This window comes from Micromys minutus (assembly GCF_963924665.1).
Source record: "Micromys minutus genome assembly, chromosome: 22".
Lineage (NCBI taxonomy): Eukaryota > Metazoa > Chordata > Mammalia > Rodentia > Muridae > Micromys > Micromys minutus.
The window spans coordinates 16,823,026-16,844,127 of record NC_137957.1 but is presented as its reverse complement, the minus strand read 5'-3'; the positions used below and the strand labels follow the sequence as shown (position 1 = coordinate 16,844,127).

The window sequence follows — 21,102 nt, the reverse complement described above, 5'->3', positions numbered from 1 at the left end:
CTCTTTGGCAAGGAAAGTGCTTATGTGAGAGAAGAGGCTTGCCTTTCAGTCCACACCACAGGGCTTGATTCATCTTCATCAGCACTTTTGTCCTGTGGTAGCAATTTGTGTGCAGTTTCAACATACTCTGAGTTGTGGGCCTTTGTTTTTAAATCTAAAAGCAAGTAACTAAAAAAGTAAAATCCAACTAGGTCATTCAAGACCCTATGATCAGAATATGAAACAAAAAATTACAGAAAACAATTGTACTCTTTTATTAAATTTTAAAACTCTCAAGTTTCAAAAGTAAAGTTAAGTTTCAGTGAAATTTAACACCTGAAGCCGTTATCTACAAAGGATCTGAATCAGAAAGTGCTAATTTTTCAGTATCATAGACTCTCTCGACTCTCAGACACAAAGCCCACAGAAAGCACTTTCCTAGCAAGTGAGAGACTCTGGGGTGGACTTCGAGCATCACTGAGCTGCTAAACTTCTGCTAAGAATTTAACCAATGGACTATAAGTCAATCTGCATTCATTAGTCTACCATCTACATGGACAGTTTCTTAATGTTTCCAGATGTTCAAATAAAATGAAGTAGTAAGTATATCTGAAGACCTAAGAACTAGACTGGCACAGATAACATGAATTACTCAAAACCAATCTGATCTCTGCCTGTACCAGGGTCTGAAGCAAACTGCACCTTTCAAAATAAAAGAAACAGTTTTACAATGCATTATACATCTCCACACTAAACCAGGCAGAGAAAACTGTGACACTCTGAAATATATTCAATCAAATTGTTCATTACATAACCCACAAAGGCAATTAAAATATCCTACCCAACAAATCCAGACACCTAACCTTTAAAAAAGCAAACCACAATATTCTAAACTGAAAGTTTGTGGTGTTTGTAATAAATTTGAAACATTAATGAAATGTTTTTATATATAACAGAGGTAAACCAAATCCTATTAATTGAATAAATGCTGCTTCAGTGTAACTTAAAATAAGTATATTTAAACAAAAAATAAGAGCATTTGGGGCAAGAGAGATGGCTCAGCAGTTCAGAGCACTGGCTGCACTTCCAGAGGACCCAGGCTTGATTTCTAGTACCTATATGGCGACCCACAACTGTCTGTAATTCCAGTTCCAGAAGCTCCAACACCCTATATCTGGCCTTCATGGACACCAACCATACTCTCAGTATACAGATATTCATGCAGGCAAAACATTCATACCATAAAGTAAAATAAAAAGCATGAAAAATTACTAAAAACTAAATTATTCATGGATTTCTTTCATTCTCTTTCTTACTGTATATGTGTGTTTAACATCCACGTTATGAGGTTCTTCCTGATGAAAACACTTCTCTAAGGGCTGGCAGGATAACTCAATGATTTCAAGGAAGAAGGGAGCCAACTTTCTCAAGTCCTTTAACTGTCACTTGTGCGCCTCAGCATCTGTGCAGGGGGCTGCGGGGGGGGGGGGTGCGCATGTGTGCTCGGGAGCAAAGTATTACTATAGGGCAGCCATACGGGAGGAGAAAGACCCCCCAAATTCATTTTTTAAAAACTGGCTTCCATTTGTAAAAGCAGAAGCGTTAGGGTTCTGTCAGTCTACCAGGAGAACAATGAAATTAGCATGCTGTATAAAAAGACTCAAGAACAAAAGATACTCAAAAAGAACTGTGCTGCTGTTCAAGTCTGAGTTGTACATTTAAAGGGCAACCGACCCCTGACAATCTACGGAATGTGAAAATCATTATCAGCTGCAAAAGTTCTGGTCTTCTCACCAAAACATTTATAAATACATCATTACTGACATTAAAAAAAAAAAAACCAACCAGCCAACCAACCATTTTCACAAAGCTTTCCACCTGGCTTTGCTTCCTCAGACTTCCTGCATCCCACCTTTCCTACACAGTGTGTAAGTCCCTCCAAAGCTGAGGAGCTGGAACTGGCTGGATGTGATAGGGTTGGGGAGTGGGGGAGGAGGCAGGAGGTGACTAGGCTTTGCAGCTCCTCTGTGAATGGGATTGAGGCTCTCCCAGAAGAGGCCTCCCAGCACCTCTCTCCATCTGCCCTCATCTCCTGGCCCAGAACTCTTCTCTGCAGGAAGCAGCAATCACCAGACAAGAACCCTGCCTGCCAGTACGCTATCTCAGAAGTCTCAGCATCCATAATGGTGAAAACTAAGCTTCTCTTCATACGTTGCCCAGTCAGTGGTGGGCTATTATTACAGACACAGATAGAAACACCACCTGTGTCAGCTCCCTAAGCCCAGAAATAGCCTGAGACCCTCACTCACCTCACAGTAAGATCTGTCCTCCTAATGAGGCACCTTTAGCCTTTCCAACCACATCTGCTTCCAGTCTACATCAGAAGCTCACAGGCACTTTTAACTCCAGCTCCAGAAATCTTATGTTTCTTTGGTTGCTGAACACATGCGCCCACGCCCATGCATATACACAAAGTAAATCAATCAATAAGCAAGGCTTAGGCAGAAAAACAGGAGAGTGGAAGCCATATTCTGACCTCCACACATTTGTCCACAAACACATGTACTCATTTACTTACAGACAAAATAAATATTTTTAAAACGTTGTGATTTAAATAAAATAATATGCACAACAAACATTAAAAGTCAACTATATGGACAACCAATATAGGAGAAAACAACGGTCCTGTAAATGGCCGGTGGCGATGAGTAGGACAGAAACCAAAGCCCATTCTAATACCGACAGGCCTGCTCAAGGCAATTCGTCAGACCTGCAGCCTCCCGGAGGCTCTCAAAGAATCCACACAAACCAACAAAATATGCATAGACTATACAGAGTACTTAAAATGTATAATCATTTTTAAGGTTACCACTGTCCCTTTACTACTTTTAATTACATAGCGGTGATACTGTGTGTGTGTGTGTGTGTGTGTGTGTGTGTGTGTGTGTGTGTGTGTGCGCGTGCATGTGTGTGCATGTTAATAATGTGCTAATTTTCTACACTAAATATAACAATATCAGGGTGCTGGAGAGGTGGTTCAGTCAGTGAAGTGCGTGCCTTTTCAGCAGACGGCCGAGATGAGAAAAGGCGGCTGGCCTGCTGCATTTGTAATCCCAGTTCTACGGAGATGGAGTCAGAAAGATCCCTGGGATCCCTGGGCTCTCTGGCCAGCCAGTCCAGTCTATTTTGCAAGCTTCAAGCAACTAAGAGACCCCATCTCCAGAGGGGGAAAAAAGACAAATAAAAAACATGACAGCTAAAGTTCTCCTCTGGTCTCTACATACACATGCACAGACATGCAACTGCATATGCATGTACATCTGCATATATATACCAATGAGTATGCATATACACAAATACCAAATAAAAATACTGGGATTTACACATAGCTCACTAAGAGGAGCATGCCTACCACATTAGAGGCCCTGGTTCAATACCCAGATCAATAAATAAATTAATTAAAAATCACAAAAATAACCATTTACCACTCTAAATGGAAGCTCTAAAAGTACCAGACCCTATCATCATGAATCATAAATTTTAATAATGTAGAAGATTTAAATTTCACTTTCCAAAAGAAAATAGATGAACAGACTAAGAACAGTGAGATTAAACCTTTTAAGGTTTGTGCTTTTGACCAGGAGATAGTGGCACAAACCGTTAATCCTAGCACTTGGAAGGCAGAAGCAGATGGATCTCTGGGTCTGAGGTCTATATAATAAGTTCCAGGACAGCCAGGGCCCAGCAATTGAATCCAAGTACTTGGTGCACAGTTAACAAACAAACAAATAAACAAACAAACAAAGATTATTATAGTTTTTACTCAATGATGTCTTCCTTCAAAAGTCTAAAGAATTTTAAAAAAATGTTAAAAATCCACTGGAAGGAATGATCCATAACAAATTTTAAAAAATATCTATTAGGGTTGGTACCCTAATAAGACTACCTATTATGGTGGGACACAGCTGTAATCCAAGCAGCAGGCCAAGGTCTGACCAGGCATGGCAGCATACACCTGAGCTCTCCATGCTGGAAGAAGGGCAGGACATGGTCTCTGTGAATTATTGGCCAGCCTGCTCTACATGGCAAGTTCAAGGCTATCTAAGGCTACATAGTAAGAAACCCCCATCTTTAAAAAAAACTAAAGCAAACAAAAGATAACCACCAAAATGGGGCGGGAAGATGACTCAAAGGTCTGAGCCAGCCCAATCCCCAGGACCTACATGGGAGAAGGAGAAAGAGCCTCACAAGCTGTCCCCCACCTAGACAGGGGTCTCATGGCACACAAAGTAAATAATGTCTAAAAGAAGACAAAGGAAATTACATTATCTTTCAGTAGAAAGCACTCTACTTTTCCCATTTTTTATTATTATATAAATGATTTCTTACCTTTTGGGATTATTTTTCTGAGAAAAACAGATATAATTTTGTTCCTTAAAAAATAAATCAGGTAGGAAAGAATTAGTTTCAAAATAGTTTCTTGAAGATAAAAAATTTCAAAATCAAATTCAGTTATAACTGACTTCTTTTTAAGACAGACCTCACTACATAGTCCTGACTGGCCTTGAACTCACAGGATTAAAGGTGTACACTGTCATGGCCAGAGGACAATGATGGCAGTCATTTCTAGCAAAGACATAAAATCCACTCTACTGAAAGGGACTGGGGCGATGGCTCAGTAGAGTACTTGTTGCTCTTGTAGAGGTCCTAGGTTTCATTTCCAACACATGGCAGGTCACAACCACTTTCTAGGGAACCTGAAACCCTCTATGGCTTCCACGGAAACCAGGTGTGCATGTGATATACAGGCGTGGGGATGAAACACACATAAAAATTTAAAAGTAAATCTTAAAACACCACTTATCTGTCAACTGAAATCAAATCATTTTTGTCAGACACAAAATGTGAGACACACTTCCATAATCTAAGACACCAGAAACTCAAGTGACATTTGTTTCTCTAAGACATGATGATATTCTGAAGGATGATATTTTAAGGTACAGAAATATTATAAAGTTAACTTATTTCAACAGAAGTATTTATAGCCATAAAATATTATATTTTATGATATTATATAATCACAAGGATCGCCTAACTGTAGAATATTTTATCACCCCAATAAGAAACCCTCAAATAATGAAGGGCAAGTTTTTAATCCAAGAAAGAATTATCTGAAATAAATCTAATTTAAAGAAGCTTTTTTTGTTTTTCATTTGTTTGAGACTGAGTCTCTCTGGATCCCAGGCTGGCCTTGAACTTACTACATAACCCAAGGTGGCCTTAAATATACATTAGCCATTCCAGTGTTTGGATTTTAGGCATGTGGGACCATACCCAGATAAGAAGCCTGTCGATACAACACTATGATCAAACTCTATCTTTATAATATGAAGAACACAGACTGGGATGAAAAAATAGATATCCAAAATTAGTAAGAAAAGCTGTACTGGGCAGAGGTAACTCCTTTTCAATATATTTTTCTAAAGCTGTAATTCAATAATATGTGCACAGTTCTTTTAAGAAAACATAGCAGACACATTCTGTAGAACTCATCTAAGCTACACAGTAGAAACAGAATTGTAAGTGACTCTTTTAATGCCCACATTCTTACTAATGTGTTCAGCACAGATAACTGTTAAGGTAAGAGAGAGACTTGGTTACTTACTAATCTGGATGGACGCTGTACTGCATCTTACTTCATGACAGGTGGATTAGTTCTTCACCATTACATCTGGGCATCTACTTCTTAGTAGCCATTTCTGAAATAAGGATACAGTAATTGAGAATATGACTTATGTTATAAAATGATAAAAATGTTAAGAACAATTAACTACATTATCATGACCATAAGCAAACTCCTAATAGAAAACATGAACAGAGCTGAAGAGTTATTAAGATTTAAAAAGAAAAAGCAGGGGCTGGAGAAATGGCTCAGCAGTATGTAATGTAAAAGCACTGGCTGCTCTTCCAGAGGTCCTGAGTTTAATTCCCAGCAACCACATGGTGGCTCACAACCATCTGTAACGGGATCTGATGCCCTCTTCTGTTGTCTGAAGACAGCTATGCTGTACTCATATACATTAAATAAATAAATATTTAAAAAGAAAAAGAAAAGGCTGGGTCCTATCCTCCAGGGCCAGAGTGTTTTAGTCCTCAACACCTGTGCTCTGCTGCTGGGCCTTACAGCCCTGACTGTGACTTACAAACTGAGACAGAAGAGATACACATAGGAAACCATACATTGCACATTTTGAACACCATGAAGCGATTGCTCACTTGTTTGTTATTTACTTACCCATTATACCTAAAATGAAAACCGTGCGTTCATTTTATATATTTATTTTAGACACTTGACACAATGGCTATCATGCCAATGAGTGTTCCACACGTTTATTCAAAGAGTGAAAAAACCAATTATTAGTTAACTCCAACTGATGAAGTGCTTAAGTAATCTCAGACACCGTTTCTTCCATAGAAACACTACGAATGCAAACTACCTGTCATTATCTCTTCTCCAATAAGCAAAAGCCGTAAAAGACAAGGAAGATACACTCCCGACCGCAGAAACAGAACAAAGCCTAGGCCACCTTAGCTCTTGATCAGCTCCACCTTTGGTAAAGAATCTGGGAAGAGTTGAACATGTGGTTTCTGTCAGGTACCAGGATGTGGGATGGGCAGATGTTTTTATTAAATATTCATAATCTTTGAGGTATTGTAGAGAGCATTAGGAATACAGGTCTTCTGTAGAGAATGAAATGTTGCTACTCTGACAGATCTCAAGAATAAACTCAACAATTCCGGCACTCCCCTACTTCTCAGGCTATAACTGAATAATAATCCACAAAATGCTAGTTGTGGCTGGGCACAGTGGTGAGGCAGAGGCAAGCAGACCTCTGTGAGTTTGAGGTCAGCCTGGTCTATAGAGAGTTTCACAGTGAGTACACCCAAACTACATAGTGAGACCTTGTTTCAAATATAAAATAAAATAAAATAAAATAAAATAAAAGCTTTTGTGTGCAAGTCTGTGTCAATGTGAAAACTTGGAAGAATAAGATAAAGTTTGGATAGTCTCTCCCACTTCACAAAGCAAAATGAGCAACAAAAAACCCAAATCATCTCAGATGATAATGGAGAAGAGGGGTAAGATAAACCAGGCACTGCTGAAAACTATATTGCAAATTATCTTGTGCTGTCATGGGTTGGTTAGGGAAGTCTGGCCAGCTTGGCTGGTGGGTTGAAGGCCAGAGTCTTGTAGGTAGCCTAGGCTCATCTGAAACTCAAGATCCTCCTCCCTCACCTTCCTGTGCAATGTGTGGCACACACGCCATCAAACCAGGCTTTCGAACATATTTAGGATAATTAAAATTACAAGACAGGTTGATGAGATACTCGGCTAATATAGATGCGTACTGTCAAGCCTGATACCCTGAGTTTGACCTCCCAGGACAAGGTATAAGGAATAAAACAATCCCCACGAGTTGTCTTCTAACTACCACATGAATGCTGTGGCAAACAAGCCCATACACACATCATATAAATACAAAAAAAATCTAATTAAAAATGTAAAATAAGTTTAAAGAGGAAAAATGGTGTAAAAGACACATATTTATAAATATGTAAACAGGAAACTGAAATATGAAACACTATGGATGAAGCTGGTGACATAGGCACACATAAAACTGCCAGTGCACTTACAACACACTGCACCAACACACTCACAGCACTGTGGACCCAACAAGAGAAGGGAGACCCTCAGAAAGTCTTTGTATTCTTTAATCATCATTGTTCCATGTGTGCACGCCCATTTAGTTCTGCTTACATTACATGGATATGACTTTAGGGTTCATCACTGTGTGGCAAAACTTTTCCTGGGGAGACACTACATGCAACGCATTACTTACTCCAGACTGGGAGCCAAAACCAGCCAAAGTGTGGACACCACCAAAGTCAACTCTGTAGACCATGAGTTTTATTGAGGTTGTTTACAGGAGGGAGAACTTACTGACAGGAGCAGAAGTAACTCAGACAGCTGTCACCAAACTGGGAACCTGGAGCACACCGCATAGTTCACAGGCAGCTCAACAGGTTGGAGAGTGTCCTTTCCAAGGGACTTGTGTCCAAATCTCTTCCAGCCAGTTCAGGTAGTTTCTGCTTCCCTCTCGATGGACTTTTGTAGCTTATCTTTGTTTCTCTGAGAGGGACTCTCTTTTATTGCTCACTCTGGCAAAAAGTGGCCTAATGAACCTAGTCAGTTTTAGGGACTGTCTAAAAGTTTGTTTTTGAGTTGTTTACCACCCTGCTTAAGGTTTCCCTGTAGGATGAAATGTTTCAATCTCTAAGGACACTTCCGGCACCACCACTTGGTACTATCAGAAAAGACTAATTCTTCCTAGCTGAGCTGTTGTTAATTGCCAGTACTCGGTGTACAGGTGGGGCTTGTGAGATTGCTGCCTGCCAATGTTTGTTCAGGTTTTGTTTAGGTAGACATGCTGGTCAAGTTTCATGGTGATAGCTTCTTTGTTTCAAAAACTCTTAAACTTGGGGCCAGAGAAATGTTTCAGCAAGTAAAGGCGTTTGCCAACAACTCTGACAGTCCCCGTTCAATCAGTATATGGTTGAAAAATGAGAACCAAGTTTGTTCTCAGACCACCACATGTACATTCTGACACGGTCACCCAACCTTACTCCCTCCACACTAAGAAATAATTATATGCATTAAAAAAAAATTAAACTACATTGAGTGGTCTTGTTACAAATACTAACAAATAGGTAATATTTCTCATCAGGATTCAAATAAAAATCACAGGAGTAAAAACTCAATAATTATATAAAATTTAGAGTATCCATAAAGACTCATGATTCATTTCATAAATATCTATTACTTGTTCTTTCCCCTTAAAAAAAGGCTTAAAGCAATTATTACTCTACTACACACCGCAATATAATAACCACCATGAACTGGGACATTAAGTACATAAACTTCATGGTCATCTTTAGAAGTTGCTTACCCATAAATTTCATATGAAAGGTAATAAAGCAGTCAGTGCAAAAGACAGGCAGACAGACGGACAAGTAGGCAGACATGTTGACATTCTGGAGAACCAACCCCAGAGTCTCATAAAACCTGAACAGGCAACTGTAACCCTAAGCTGCATCAACTTCTATAGCCACACTCGTCACATGATCCACGCCTTGCGTACTTCACAGCTCTGTTGCTGCAGTGGTTTCTTTAGAGCCTATCTCTTCCTTGCTTGCTTCAAGAATCAGTGAGATTAGCTGTTTTCAAAAGAAGGTCAGAGTATATCATCCTTCTCTTAAACCCTCCGAGGAAATACTCTAACACCACACCTTTACAGCGATCCTTCCCACTTCTCTCAATCTTACCACTCACCCACCTGCCTCTAGGCTTTGACCACAATGCTCTGTGCTCTCCATAAACACATTATGCCATGTTCCCACTTCAAAGCTTTCTCGTTTTCTCTGTGCAAACAACTCCCCCCGCCCCCAGTCTTATTTCTCCTCTTGCTTTAGAGTCTGGTTTTTATAAGTCATCTCATCAAAGATAGCTAGCTGCCTGTCTGGGAAAGCACCTCACCCCCAATAAATACTTTCTTGTTCTCTGGTAGAGAACATTTAAGAAAAATAGTTACTCATTTTAGATGAGTTGATTTCCAAGCATACCATCATCAGTGTTCAGAGCTTTGTGTCTTAACATCTACAGGTCCATACTGTCACTTTAAAAAAAATACTTAGGGCTGGAGAGATGCTCAGCAGTTAAGAGCACTGCTGATCTTCCAGAGGAGCCTTGTTTGATCTCCAGCATGGAGGCTCACAACCCTGAATAATTACAGTTCCAAGGACCCAACACCCTGGTAGCATAGAGCGGCAGCATGCATGCAGTGCATACATACACATGCACTCAAAGCATTACACATAAAATCAAAAATACCAAAAAATATGTTTAAGATCCTTATGGTCCCAACTTCAAACAATTCATGAAATTGTATGCATCACACTGTTTTTCTTTGTGTTTTTAAATAATCTGTTGTGCAGCTCTACAAAGGAGCAGTTAAGTTAGGAGTTTTAACCAAATGAGCACCATTAGGACAACTCCCAAAAGAAATAACACTGCCTTGCTCCTGGTTTTTTTTTTTTTTTGTTTTTTTTTTTTCTTTTCTTTGTATTTCTAAAGTTATAAACTTTTCTGAGAAGTTCAACTATTTCACATTTATTTGTTATCTTTAGGCATCATGGGCACTAGAAAGAATCAAAAGAGCCCACGAACATGACTAAATTAGATATAACCCAGTAGGGATGTTTGAACTTAATTTTTCCTTCTTTAAATAAACAAACACCCTCCAAGCTGAGGCCTGCTTTGCCTTTTATGTACCACATGCCTGACAAACTGCAGGGTTTTAACAGAGATTAGCCAGGGGACAGAGGACCCACCAAGCACGACTCAGTAATCACCTTCAAGACCAAAGCAAACATCCAATCTCTAGAGCTATCCCAAACCTCTGCCAACATACCTTTCATCTGAACAATCTATTTTCATTTAAAGTTCACAAAGCTATTCTCATATAGTCCAACATGTAAAAATAAATCCAGAATACCAGAAACATAATCAGCAGGGGCTTCAAGAGCTAGACAATGAATCTAGCATAAAAAGCTAACTTGTGGTAAGAAGGTGCGGAGAACCCTTTGAAGACTTTAACAGAATAGTCTCAGTCATCTGGAAATCAACTATCTGAATGATGAGGAATGGAACCAGCATGGCTAAGCATGCACTCATCTTCCTGATACCTGCATGCACTCTCCCAGACCCACATGGAGGAAAACAGACCTGGCTCCTTAGAGCTGTCTTCCCATGGACCCATGTACACAGAGTCTCTCACACACACACAATAAATAAGTGCAAAATTTTTTGAAAAACTTTTAATAACTTAGCTTTGTTATATTAATGACCTCAATTATCTAGAGAAAATAAAAATTATCACTGTGACTAAAAATGTGCCTTTAAACATGAATACAGCTTAAGTCTTTGCATAGAGGATAATGCAATAGAGTTACCAAATTAAAGTTGCCAAATGAATAAATATAAATGCTAACTTTCAAAATACTTTTGTCCAGGATTATCAAGAAAAACTAACACTTAAAGCTGCCCCTCAAGTCAGCGTATGGATTACTAAGGATGGGGAGGAAGACAAATATAATTTAAAAGTAAAAATACCAGGATTTAATGTTTTTCAACAAAACATGTTCAACACAAATTTTTAAATCTAATGAAGATAACAGAATGGTCTGTGTGGTTTCAAAGTCAATACCTGAAGCATCATTAGAAGTGTTTGTTTTTATACCTTGTCTCAGGTTTCAGAAAGGATAATAAGGGCTGGAGAGATGGCTCAGCAGTTAAGAACACTGGCTGCTACTCTTCCAGAGGTCCTGAGTTCAAATCCCAGCAACCACATGGTGGCTCACAGCCATCTGTAAGGGGATCTGATGCCCTCTTCTGGTATGTCTGAAAGCAGTAACAGTGTACTCTTGTAAATAAAATAAATAAATAAGTCTTTAAAAACAAAGGGAGGAGTGATAGCATATAAAGAATACATGGTCTCTTGAAAAATATATGTGCAATTTTTATAATCAGTAATTGTCTGGTCTTCCTTCCCATGTACACTCAAAAAAATGAGGAAATGTCCTATTTTAAAACTTTTATTTTGGTGTGTATGAAGACACGGACAGAGCACTCAGATAAAATAAAATGTTAAAAAAAACCTTTTATTTTATATAAACATCCTGCCCACATTCTAGGCACTATACAAAATATATTTCTAAATAGAAAACATTATTACATTTCCATTGTGACCTATTTAGAATATCAAAGTAGAAACTTCCCTAATTTTCTTCCAGCTCTTCATCACATGCAAAAGATGTACACAGACCTAAACAAGTATCACCAATCTATGACATTTATTGTTTATCATAATAAAATTAAATGCAATACCTAAAACCTTCACTATACAGAAAACCTGGCCTCAAAACAAGCTTGCCTTTTATAAATATCCAGGGAGCTAAGTTACCTGAATTCGGTTTTAACAGACCGTCTTTAGTTTTTCATTGTATTTTGAAATTAGTTAATTAAATGAAACAGGGTCTCTCTATGGAACTTATGACCAGACTGGCCTCAAACTCAGAGAGATCCACCTGCCTCTGCCTCTGCCTGTGCTGAGACTAAGGAAGTGTGCACCATGTCCAGAGGGTGGGATGTTTTTTAAGACCTACATAAAGCTCATCAACTTGAAATGTGAAATCCTGACAGCAAGGAGTTGGTTCTAGTGAGCATCTCCGGGAGATATCACAACAAAGAAGAAAAGATCACATGGCCCAGGAAACAAGAAGTAGCCAATCCTGCCCTTTCAGTACCGCTCTGGAGAGAATGACTCAGGGTCTCACATTCTGAAGACAGCAATTTCTAGAACTTAATTATCTTGCATTGAGCCCTACCCCTTTTAAATTCCACCACCTCCCCACACTACCACACTGAGCACCAATCTCCCAACCTATGGCTCATTGGGCACACATAAACCAAGAGCACAGGCTATACCTGAAATACTTTTGTCCTTACATTCCCTAAAGTTAATCACAGAAATTCCACGACTTCCCTACCTTATACCTCCTTCATTATGTATCAGTAATCTACTTACTAGTGTCTTTTAAATGACACACTGAAACACACAAGGGGCTGGGGAGATGGCTCAGCAGTTAGAAGCAATGGCTGCTCTTGCAGAAGACAGGGCTCCTACATCTACATAATGGCTCACAGACATTCATAACTCTAGTTCCAGAAGATAACACAGTCTTCAAGGGCACCAGACCCCCATGTGACATACCTACATACATGCAGGCAAACCAATTGTACCCATTTTAAAAAAAAATGTCACCCAAGGAAAAATGATAGGAAAAGTAAAAACTACAAACTCCTTGCCTACTATGTTCCTGGGTTTGATGCATGCATGACAAAACAAGATAAAATGGAGACTGTTCACTGATTAAAATGTAAAGAGAATGAAAGCGTGTGGTGCACACCTGCATCACGGCACTCTAACTGTGAAGAAGGAACAGAAAACCCAAGGCCAGCCTGGGTTACACACAGAGTTCTATGACAGCTTGGACAGTATAGGTAAAGCTGCATCATAAAGTCAAAGCCACCAATCTTCACATTTAAAATTCATAAGTATACATGCCATACATAATAAATGTTAATGAAATTAACAGATTCAGCCTACAGGCTTTCAGAATTTACTTGAAGCAGAGGAGTTTACTATGGTTTTTTTTAAGTTTTTTTCTTTTATTATTATTATGTGTATGAGTGTTTTGCCTGCCTTCGTGTATGTATGTGCACCACAGAAGAAGGTGTCAGAGTCCTGGAACTGGAGTTGTGTTAGTTATGAGTTACCCGTGGATACTGGGAATCAACGTTAGGCCCTCTGCAAGAGGCGTACGTGTGCTCTTAAAAACTGAGCCATCTTTCTGCCCCTGATTTGATTGCTTCTGATATGTGTATACATGTGTGCCTGTGTGGGAGTACACACAAATGAGTATGTGCCCTTGGATGCCACAAGTGTCACATCCCACCAGGAACTGAATTCACAGGTAGTTATGGGTAGACTGATGTAGGTGCTGGCAACTGAACTCTGATCCTCTGGAAGTATATAACAAGCTCACAAGTGCTGAGCCATCTCTTCAGTTCTCAAGGGATTTTAATATCAATTTTAAGCATGTTGGTTACAAAGAGGTGTTCATCAAGAAAATGAGACAACTGGAAACGTGGGCTTTAGGGTCACAGCTCTGAATGCTGTTGCATCATCAAGGGTATGTGATCTCGGGCAAGTCACCTTCTCTTCTGTAAAATGATGAGTTAATATTGCTGCTGTGTAATAATGACATGGAAATAGTGCTTATAACATGCTGAGCCTGGCGCCTGGCACACAGCGAGGGTGCAACAAGCATCCAAGGCACCAGGCACCACGGACCATTGTCGTTCTTTTTGTCTGCTCTGTAACTCCCTGCATAATTTTAAAAGATCAGACACTTCCCACTCTGAGAATGTTCCCCACATTGTATCACACATTCATCTAATGCAGACTAGGAGAGGCCAAGTGAACACAAGAAGCAGAAACAACCTGTTCTCATACTAACGTCGGTGCCACTATAGCAAGGTCAAGTCTGGGGATGAGGTGGCAGCATTTCGTTGTCCAAAGCCAGCAGTGCCACTGGAGCAGGCTGTGGCTTCTGCCTGTCTCTGTAGTTGCCACTGGCATTCTCATAGGGACCCTTGTGCAGTGAGACTCTGGGAACTGTTCCTAGCTGCTTACCCTGAACTTGATTTGTTAACGCTTGCAACAATATGAACCCTGAACCCTGAGTTCTCTTTAAACTATAAGATACACTTAAATTGGTTTTTCCTACTCCAGAAATTCAGCACACAGTGAGTAGAGATACCATGTATTCTCACCTTCTCTAGCCCTCAGCAACCAAGAGAGAGAGAGAAAGAATGAGAGAGAGAGCTATTTTCAATTTCTTTAAACAAAAGTAAATAAATAAACAACTATAGGAAAAAGTACTGTCCAGTTTCACCTCTTTTATTCTGGGAATTCTTGAAACCTTGTTTTAATAAAATATGAGAAATTGTTTTCCTAATTTAGAAAATAATTCATTTCTAAGGAATATTATCAAGAACACACAGGCCAAAACAAACTAACTAATACAAGCTATTCCAGGGCAGGTGAGAAGGCTCGGTGGTTAATGGCTTTGCTGCCAAGCTTGACAACCTAAACTCAATCCCCAGGACTCACATGGTAGGAGAGGCTAAAGTTGTCTTGTGATCTTCTCACCCTGTCAAGTAATAAACAAACAAACTGTGGGGGGTTCAAAGAAAATGGTCCCTATAGGCTTATAGGGAGTAGCACTACTAGGAGAGGTGGCTTTGTTGGAGGGGGGTACATGACTAAGGGGTAGGCTTTGAGGTCTCAGAAGCCCAAACCAGTTTTTTCCTGCTGCCTGTGGATTCAGAAGCAGAGCTCTCAGCTTCTCCAGCACCACATCTGTCTGCACACTGCAACATTTCCCACCATGACTTTATAAAACTTTATAAAAGTTAGCAATAGAAACCCTAAGACACAAACAAACAAATAAAAGGAAGCAAATTTTAAAGAAAAAAAAAAGTTCCAGCATGCCCAGCACTGATAGATGATTCCCAGCAGGAACTTTTCACCTAAGTATCTATAACCAAAAAGCCACTCTTGCTTAAGACCCATGAATGGCAAAATCAAAAACTTATCATAAGGCTGGAGAGATGGCTCAGTGGTTAAGAGCACTGACTGCTCTTCCAGGGGTCCTGAGTTCAATTCCCAGCAATCACATGGTGGCTCACAACCATCTGTAAGGGGATCTGATGTCCTCTTCTGGTGTGTCTGAAAAAAAGCTACAGTGTACTCATAAATAAAATAAGTACATCCTTTTTTAAAAAGGGTATCATAGAGTAAAATTCCACACACACACAAATGACAACACATAGAGCATTTAATGCACACATACTTGTTTTAACAAATAACTCAGTAAAACATCTATATAGCAAAACAATTCGCCCTTCTGTAAGCCATGCACAAGAAGTCAGTGCCCCATAGATATGGCTGATATATACTCCTCCATTCTCTACCACACTTCACGACAGGTCTCTAACTGTATTTTATGCTTTCCCCAGTGCCTAAAAGCTCAAATTTTTCTCTTACTTGACTGCAGGGATCAAAGTACAGCAGAGGACTAATCTCAACAAATCGAACAAAGCTTTTTCAATTAGTCTTTTAAATTAAAATAAAGATCAGTCGTTTAGAAACCTGTATTGATAAGGAATGCATGTGTAGCATACTGAAACTATCGGTAGGAATACTGCGTTTTGAGAGATCTGGTGTCCCAAACCTCAGCGCTCACAACACCCGTGCACTCAGGCTAGGAGAGGACTGAAGTTGTTGAGGCCCTGAGACACAGGCAACATATGTGAGGAACCTATCTCCTGATCCCAGGCTGCCACACCATTAAACACCAAAATGACCCGCCCCAACCAAATCCAGGGCAAGAAAACTCAAAAATTCAACTCAAACTGTTTTCAACTTTTCTGACCTGTGATAATTCATAAATACTATGGAGTTATCAACAGAGAAAAATGGTCAAAGAGAGTAAGAACTGCCCATGAGGTTTATCCCTAGTAATACCTAGGACGTCAGAAAGTCAAAGTCACACTCTGGTGAATCAGGTACTGTAACTCTGGTGGCCAATTAGGATGAGTTAGTTGATCACCATTTATCTCATCCTGCAGGTAAACACCACCTAAAAGCTTGACTTTAAGCTAAAAACAACAAAAAGGTTTTTCTGTTCATAATTTAGCTACTTTATGCAAAAAATCATCACCACCATCTGAAAAATCACCTTTTGTTAAAAATAGTATGATGCCATCTACTGGTGTGTCTGAAGACAGTATACTCATATACATAAAACAGATAAATAAATCTTTAAAATAAGATATGTCTAGGTTAGCCTTACAAACTAGCTATACTTGTTTTACGAGAGGGACCTAAACCTAGTTATGAATTACCACTCTATTGTGAAGAGTGATTATGCTAAGGAGCAATCAAAACACTGAAAGTAAAAATGGAGCTGACAGTTCTCACTGAAATAAGGAATAGAAACAAGAAGTGCATGTGTGCACACAGAACCAAAAGAAAGTTCAGAGAGAGAATGGCAAGCCAGAGACGCCTGCTGTTACTTCCCCTCTGCAAAGGCTAATAAATGGAGGTACAGTTAACAAGTCTTTAGTGTGCACAGCCCAAGGGACTGGCTGAAACAAAGCCATGAGCTCTGTTTAAACTAAGTAAAAGCACAATGTCCCTGATGTAGCCTGACAGCAACAGACTGACTGAGAGAAAACCCGAGAAGAGGGGTGAGTATAAAGAGAACAGCAAATTACACACTGCTTTGCTAACTCCCAGAACAAATTCTGTGGTTACTAACACCATGCCTGTTTTACAGACCAACAGTACCTCAGAGTTACTGAAAGCTTAAACATGTCAAAGTCACACAGTGATAGGTAACATAGTGCATATTTCATCTCCTAATTTAAGTTACCATCTAAATGTCCTATCTGCCGATGAACATCATTCCAAACACGAAAGCTTAAAGCTGCTAAATACTTTAAACACAAGTAAGATTTGCCATTTCATGTCTACTTTTACTCAGATTCTAATACTGCCACAGCAGACAATGTTTCCATAAAGCTAAAAAAGACTAACTAGAAGACACTGCGTAGGGCACCAGTAGGCACTTCAGATGTAGTCAACATCACAACACTACTTAGCAAGCACTGTTTTTAGAGGTAAATAAACTGAAGCACAAATAGGCTTCGTGCTGTATGCCTGATCCAAACATGGTCTGATTGCCAGTACCAAACAAAAGCACTAGATACACGTTTTGGACACCTTTTGATAATCATTAGTGATTATGGACACAATGACAAAATGTTCCCAGAATTAGGCTATTCAATCAATAAAGCTGCACATTTTCATTCACTTAGCAAATATTTAATGTTGTCATAAGCTAAAAGTTGTATCAGAATGTAGCAGTGTTATTCACATCTTTAGAACACAGTCCAAATAATCATATAATGTAGACATCCAGTATACACAGCTAGACTGTAATATCAAAAAAATAAAGGGGAAATGGTCTCGGGGATCTACAGAATTACCTTAGCCTCAGGTACTCATCAGAAATGTACAAAAGGGAAACTGTAACAGTATCTTTTGTTTTCTAATGTGTGTGTATATGTGGTGTGCATACACATATTTATATTTGCATGTGAGGGGCATACATGTATGTGGGTGTGTGACGGCCTGAGGGTGACACTGGAAGTCTTCCTAACTGTTCTCCATCTTAATTTGTTGGAGCAGGATCTGTGAACCCAGAGCTCAGGGATCCACCAGTCTGCTAGGCAGCTTTCAGTGGATCCAGTCACACACAGCTCACCATCACACCTACCCTCATGTGCATGGAAGCTGGGACCTACACTCGGTCCTTATACCCAGTGGTAAGCACTTTAACCACCGAGCTGCCATCTCCACAGTGCCTAGGCGGAATCTGTTCAAACAAACAAGCACAACGAAACAGACTTTTATGGAAGGTTCTGGAAAGTGTCTTCCAAAATCACTCCCCATAGAAAGGTCAGGTTCTCACTATGAAAACTGTTGTGGCGGAAGGACAGACTGTGTTAGCACAGTTACACCATCTTAGGAGACTTAGAAGGAAACAGTGCTGAGGTGGGTCAGGGATATTAAATCCCTGCAAATAAGATGGGAAGCAGTAGCAAAGGTATTTACTTGTCCATCCAATTTCACAACTAATGTGGTTGTGAGTTTCTGTTTGGCATACCTATAAATTCCTTTAAAAAATTCCTATAAAGAGACCCGGCAAGGTAGCGCACACTTTTAATCCCAGAATTTAGAAGGCAAAGGCCAAAGGTCTCTGTGAGTTTGAGGCCAGCCTAGTCTACATAGCCAGTTCCAAGCCAGTAAGGTCTACGGTGAGTCAAAAATACATATATTCCTAAAGGACTGAAAAAAAGGGGGATGGCAGGCCTTTCTCAAGCATAACTGACCCCAGCACTCTTCCTGAATCCCTTTACAAAAATGAAAGGAGGGCTGCTGGGATGAAAGGTAAAGGCACTTGACACAGGCCTGACAACCTGACAGCGGCTAAGGAGTCTACAAAGTGGCAGGAGAAATCAGTCTGCCTGTCCCTCCCCTCAGACCCCGACACACTTAAAGCGAGACAATTACCTGAGAAATTATGGATAACTCAGGTCAAAGAAACATTTTTACATTTTGTGTAGTTAAAGCTTTATTTAAATGTGAATGTCAAATGACACAACTGAAGGCCTCCTTACGGAAAATATATAAATACGAAATATGAGAAAGAACAGGAAAGAATCTTATCTGCAAGAACTATAACAACTTGCAACTTTTAAAAGCCACATTTTGTGGGTACAAATTCACCACCTAAATATAATCTAGTTAGCATACTTCTACAGTCTAAACCAAGAACCTGATTCTAAAAAAAGAAAACACTTCAAAGCACAAGATTAAAACCACAAACTACATCAGAATTTATTTAATTTTTTTTCAATTAACAAGCTCTTTTCATATAGAAATAAAAGCTGTGTGCCTAGGTTTCCTTTTACAGTATATTAACAGAGGGTGGTGACCCATGACTGACTCACTCATCAACTGTACAACAACAGTGTAAAATAACTAAGCAATCATTACACATGTTGAGGGCACTAGTAATTCCCCTCCTGGAGATGTTGACATCCTTGGTTATCTGTGCCTGCTGCGGGACGGGTAGAGTTTGAAATGAACCACAAGAATGCCCTTTGGCCCCCTGAAGTTGATGTGACATGATACAAAAACAAAGTGCCTGTAGTAGAGGACCAGAGCTTAGTTCAAACTGCACCTTACACGGATCCGAGTGAGCTTTCGTCCCATGCCATTCAAATTACTGCATTTAGCCTCCAAAGTCACATGTAGGCAAGTCCTCAAACTTAGTGATCTTTAATGGTGGTGGAAGCAGTGACAAAGGTGGGGCAAGAGTACACTAGAGCAGAAAGTGAAGGAAGGCCTCCAGAGCCAAAGCACTGCTGAGACAGCACAGTGGGGTGGGTGATGGCAATGGCAGGGCTGCAGAACAGTCCAGGGGAAGGACACGCACTGTTCCACAAACTGTAACTTCAAGACATTTATTTATTTAACCAACACTTCCACAGGGCTTACTGTGCCAGCGACTGTCTGAAACACTCTGCAATTCATTTAATCCTCTTTATAGCATAGGTACACACTATATCTGATAGGTGAAAATATTAAGGCTCTCTTACCCAAGTTACACAGCTAATTAAGCTGTAGAAACAGGAATCAAATACAGGTAGCCTGACCTCTTAAATCCATGCTCTTAATCACTCTGCTAAGCAGTCACACAGTGTGGATGCATAACTGTGAGTTTCAGGGCACGCCATCCTGACTATGTGCTAGACAAATATCTAAAATTTCATTATCAAAGGAATTATATTTGTAGTAAGAACAAATCAGCACCCCCCCATACACACCTCAATAATTAAAGAAAACAAAGTCATGAATTTGAAAGAGAGCAAGGGAGTTACGTGGAAGGACTTGGAGGGAAGAAAGTGAAGAGGGAAATTAGGTAACTATTTTATAATCTCACAAAAAGATATTTGAAATAGTGTTCACCTCTCATAATATATAAAATCATCGATAATAACATCTGCTGAGGTGCCTCACAGATTGGCAGGTCTTTATCATTTTTTTAACTTTAAAAAATTGTATTTATTTATGTATTTTTTTATTAATGTAGGAGTGCTGTCTGCATGTATGCTTGTATGCCAGAAGAGGGCATCAGATCCCTTTATAGATGGTTGTGAGCCACCATGTGGTTGCTGGGAATTGAACTCAAGACCTGTGAAAGAGCAGCCAGTGCTCTTAACTGCTGAGCCATCTCTCCAGCCTTCTTTATCATTTTTAACTCTGTGAAATTCACACATACACAACAGGTTATTATATATAAAATTATTAAGATGAGCAATGTAATATATGCTAAGTGTAACTTTGTAGAAAGAGGCTATACCAACCTCTGCTCATCATAATTGTTATACATTAGATCACAACTTTAGTTGGTGCCACCAAGTTTTACTCTAAAAGCTGGTTAGATTACTAACAGTTATTTAACAGTCTCTACTTAACATATATTTATGTTATTAGTAGTATTAATTTACTATTTTCCACTAAAGCGCATGTATCAGTTCTTCCCAAATTTATCATCATAATTTGATTTGCAGCACTATTTTTAAATCCTTAACAGACTAGAGACACTATAAAAAATTGATTATAATTTTATGGAGGACCTGAGATCAAACCAATTCAATGTTACAGGAACCAATTAAAAAACAAAAGCAAGTGCCTCTGAGTTACAGAAAGAAGAGCCTTCAAGACTTCTAGAACTCTTATTACA

The 21,102-nt window shown here is 39.4% G+C and overlaps 1 protein-coding gene across 2 annotated transcripts in view; it reads right to left on the bottom strand.

Annotated features, from left to right (window-relative positions):
• FRS2 (fibroblast growth factor receptor substrate 2) overlaps positions 1 to 21,102 on the bottom strand; it is a 62,665-nt gene that overhangs the window by 20,660 nt on the left and 20,903 nt on the right. Inside the window, exons 2-3 of one of the 2 annotated variants that reach the window (XM_080935343.1) lie at positions 5,645 to 5,738; positions 4,369 to 4,412 (exon numbers count right to left, since the gene is read on the bottom strand). Coding sequence is in view for 1 of the 2 variants with exons in the window: in XM_080935342.1 (XP_080791468.1) it covers position 5,645 (1 nt within the window). In the remaining variant the exon portion in view is untranslated. The remainder of the gene's footprint in view (positions 1 to 4,368; positions 4,413 to 5,644; positions 5,739 to 21,102) is intronic. The other variant, XM_080935342.1, reaches the window with a different exon arrangement.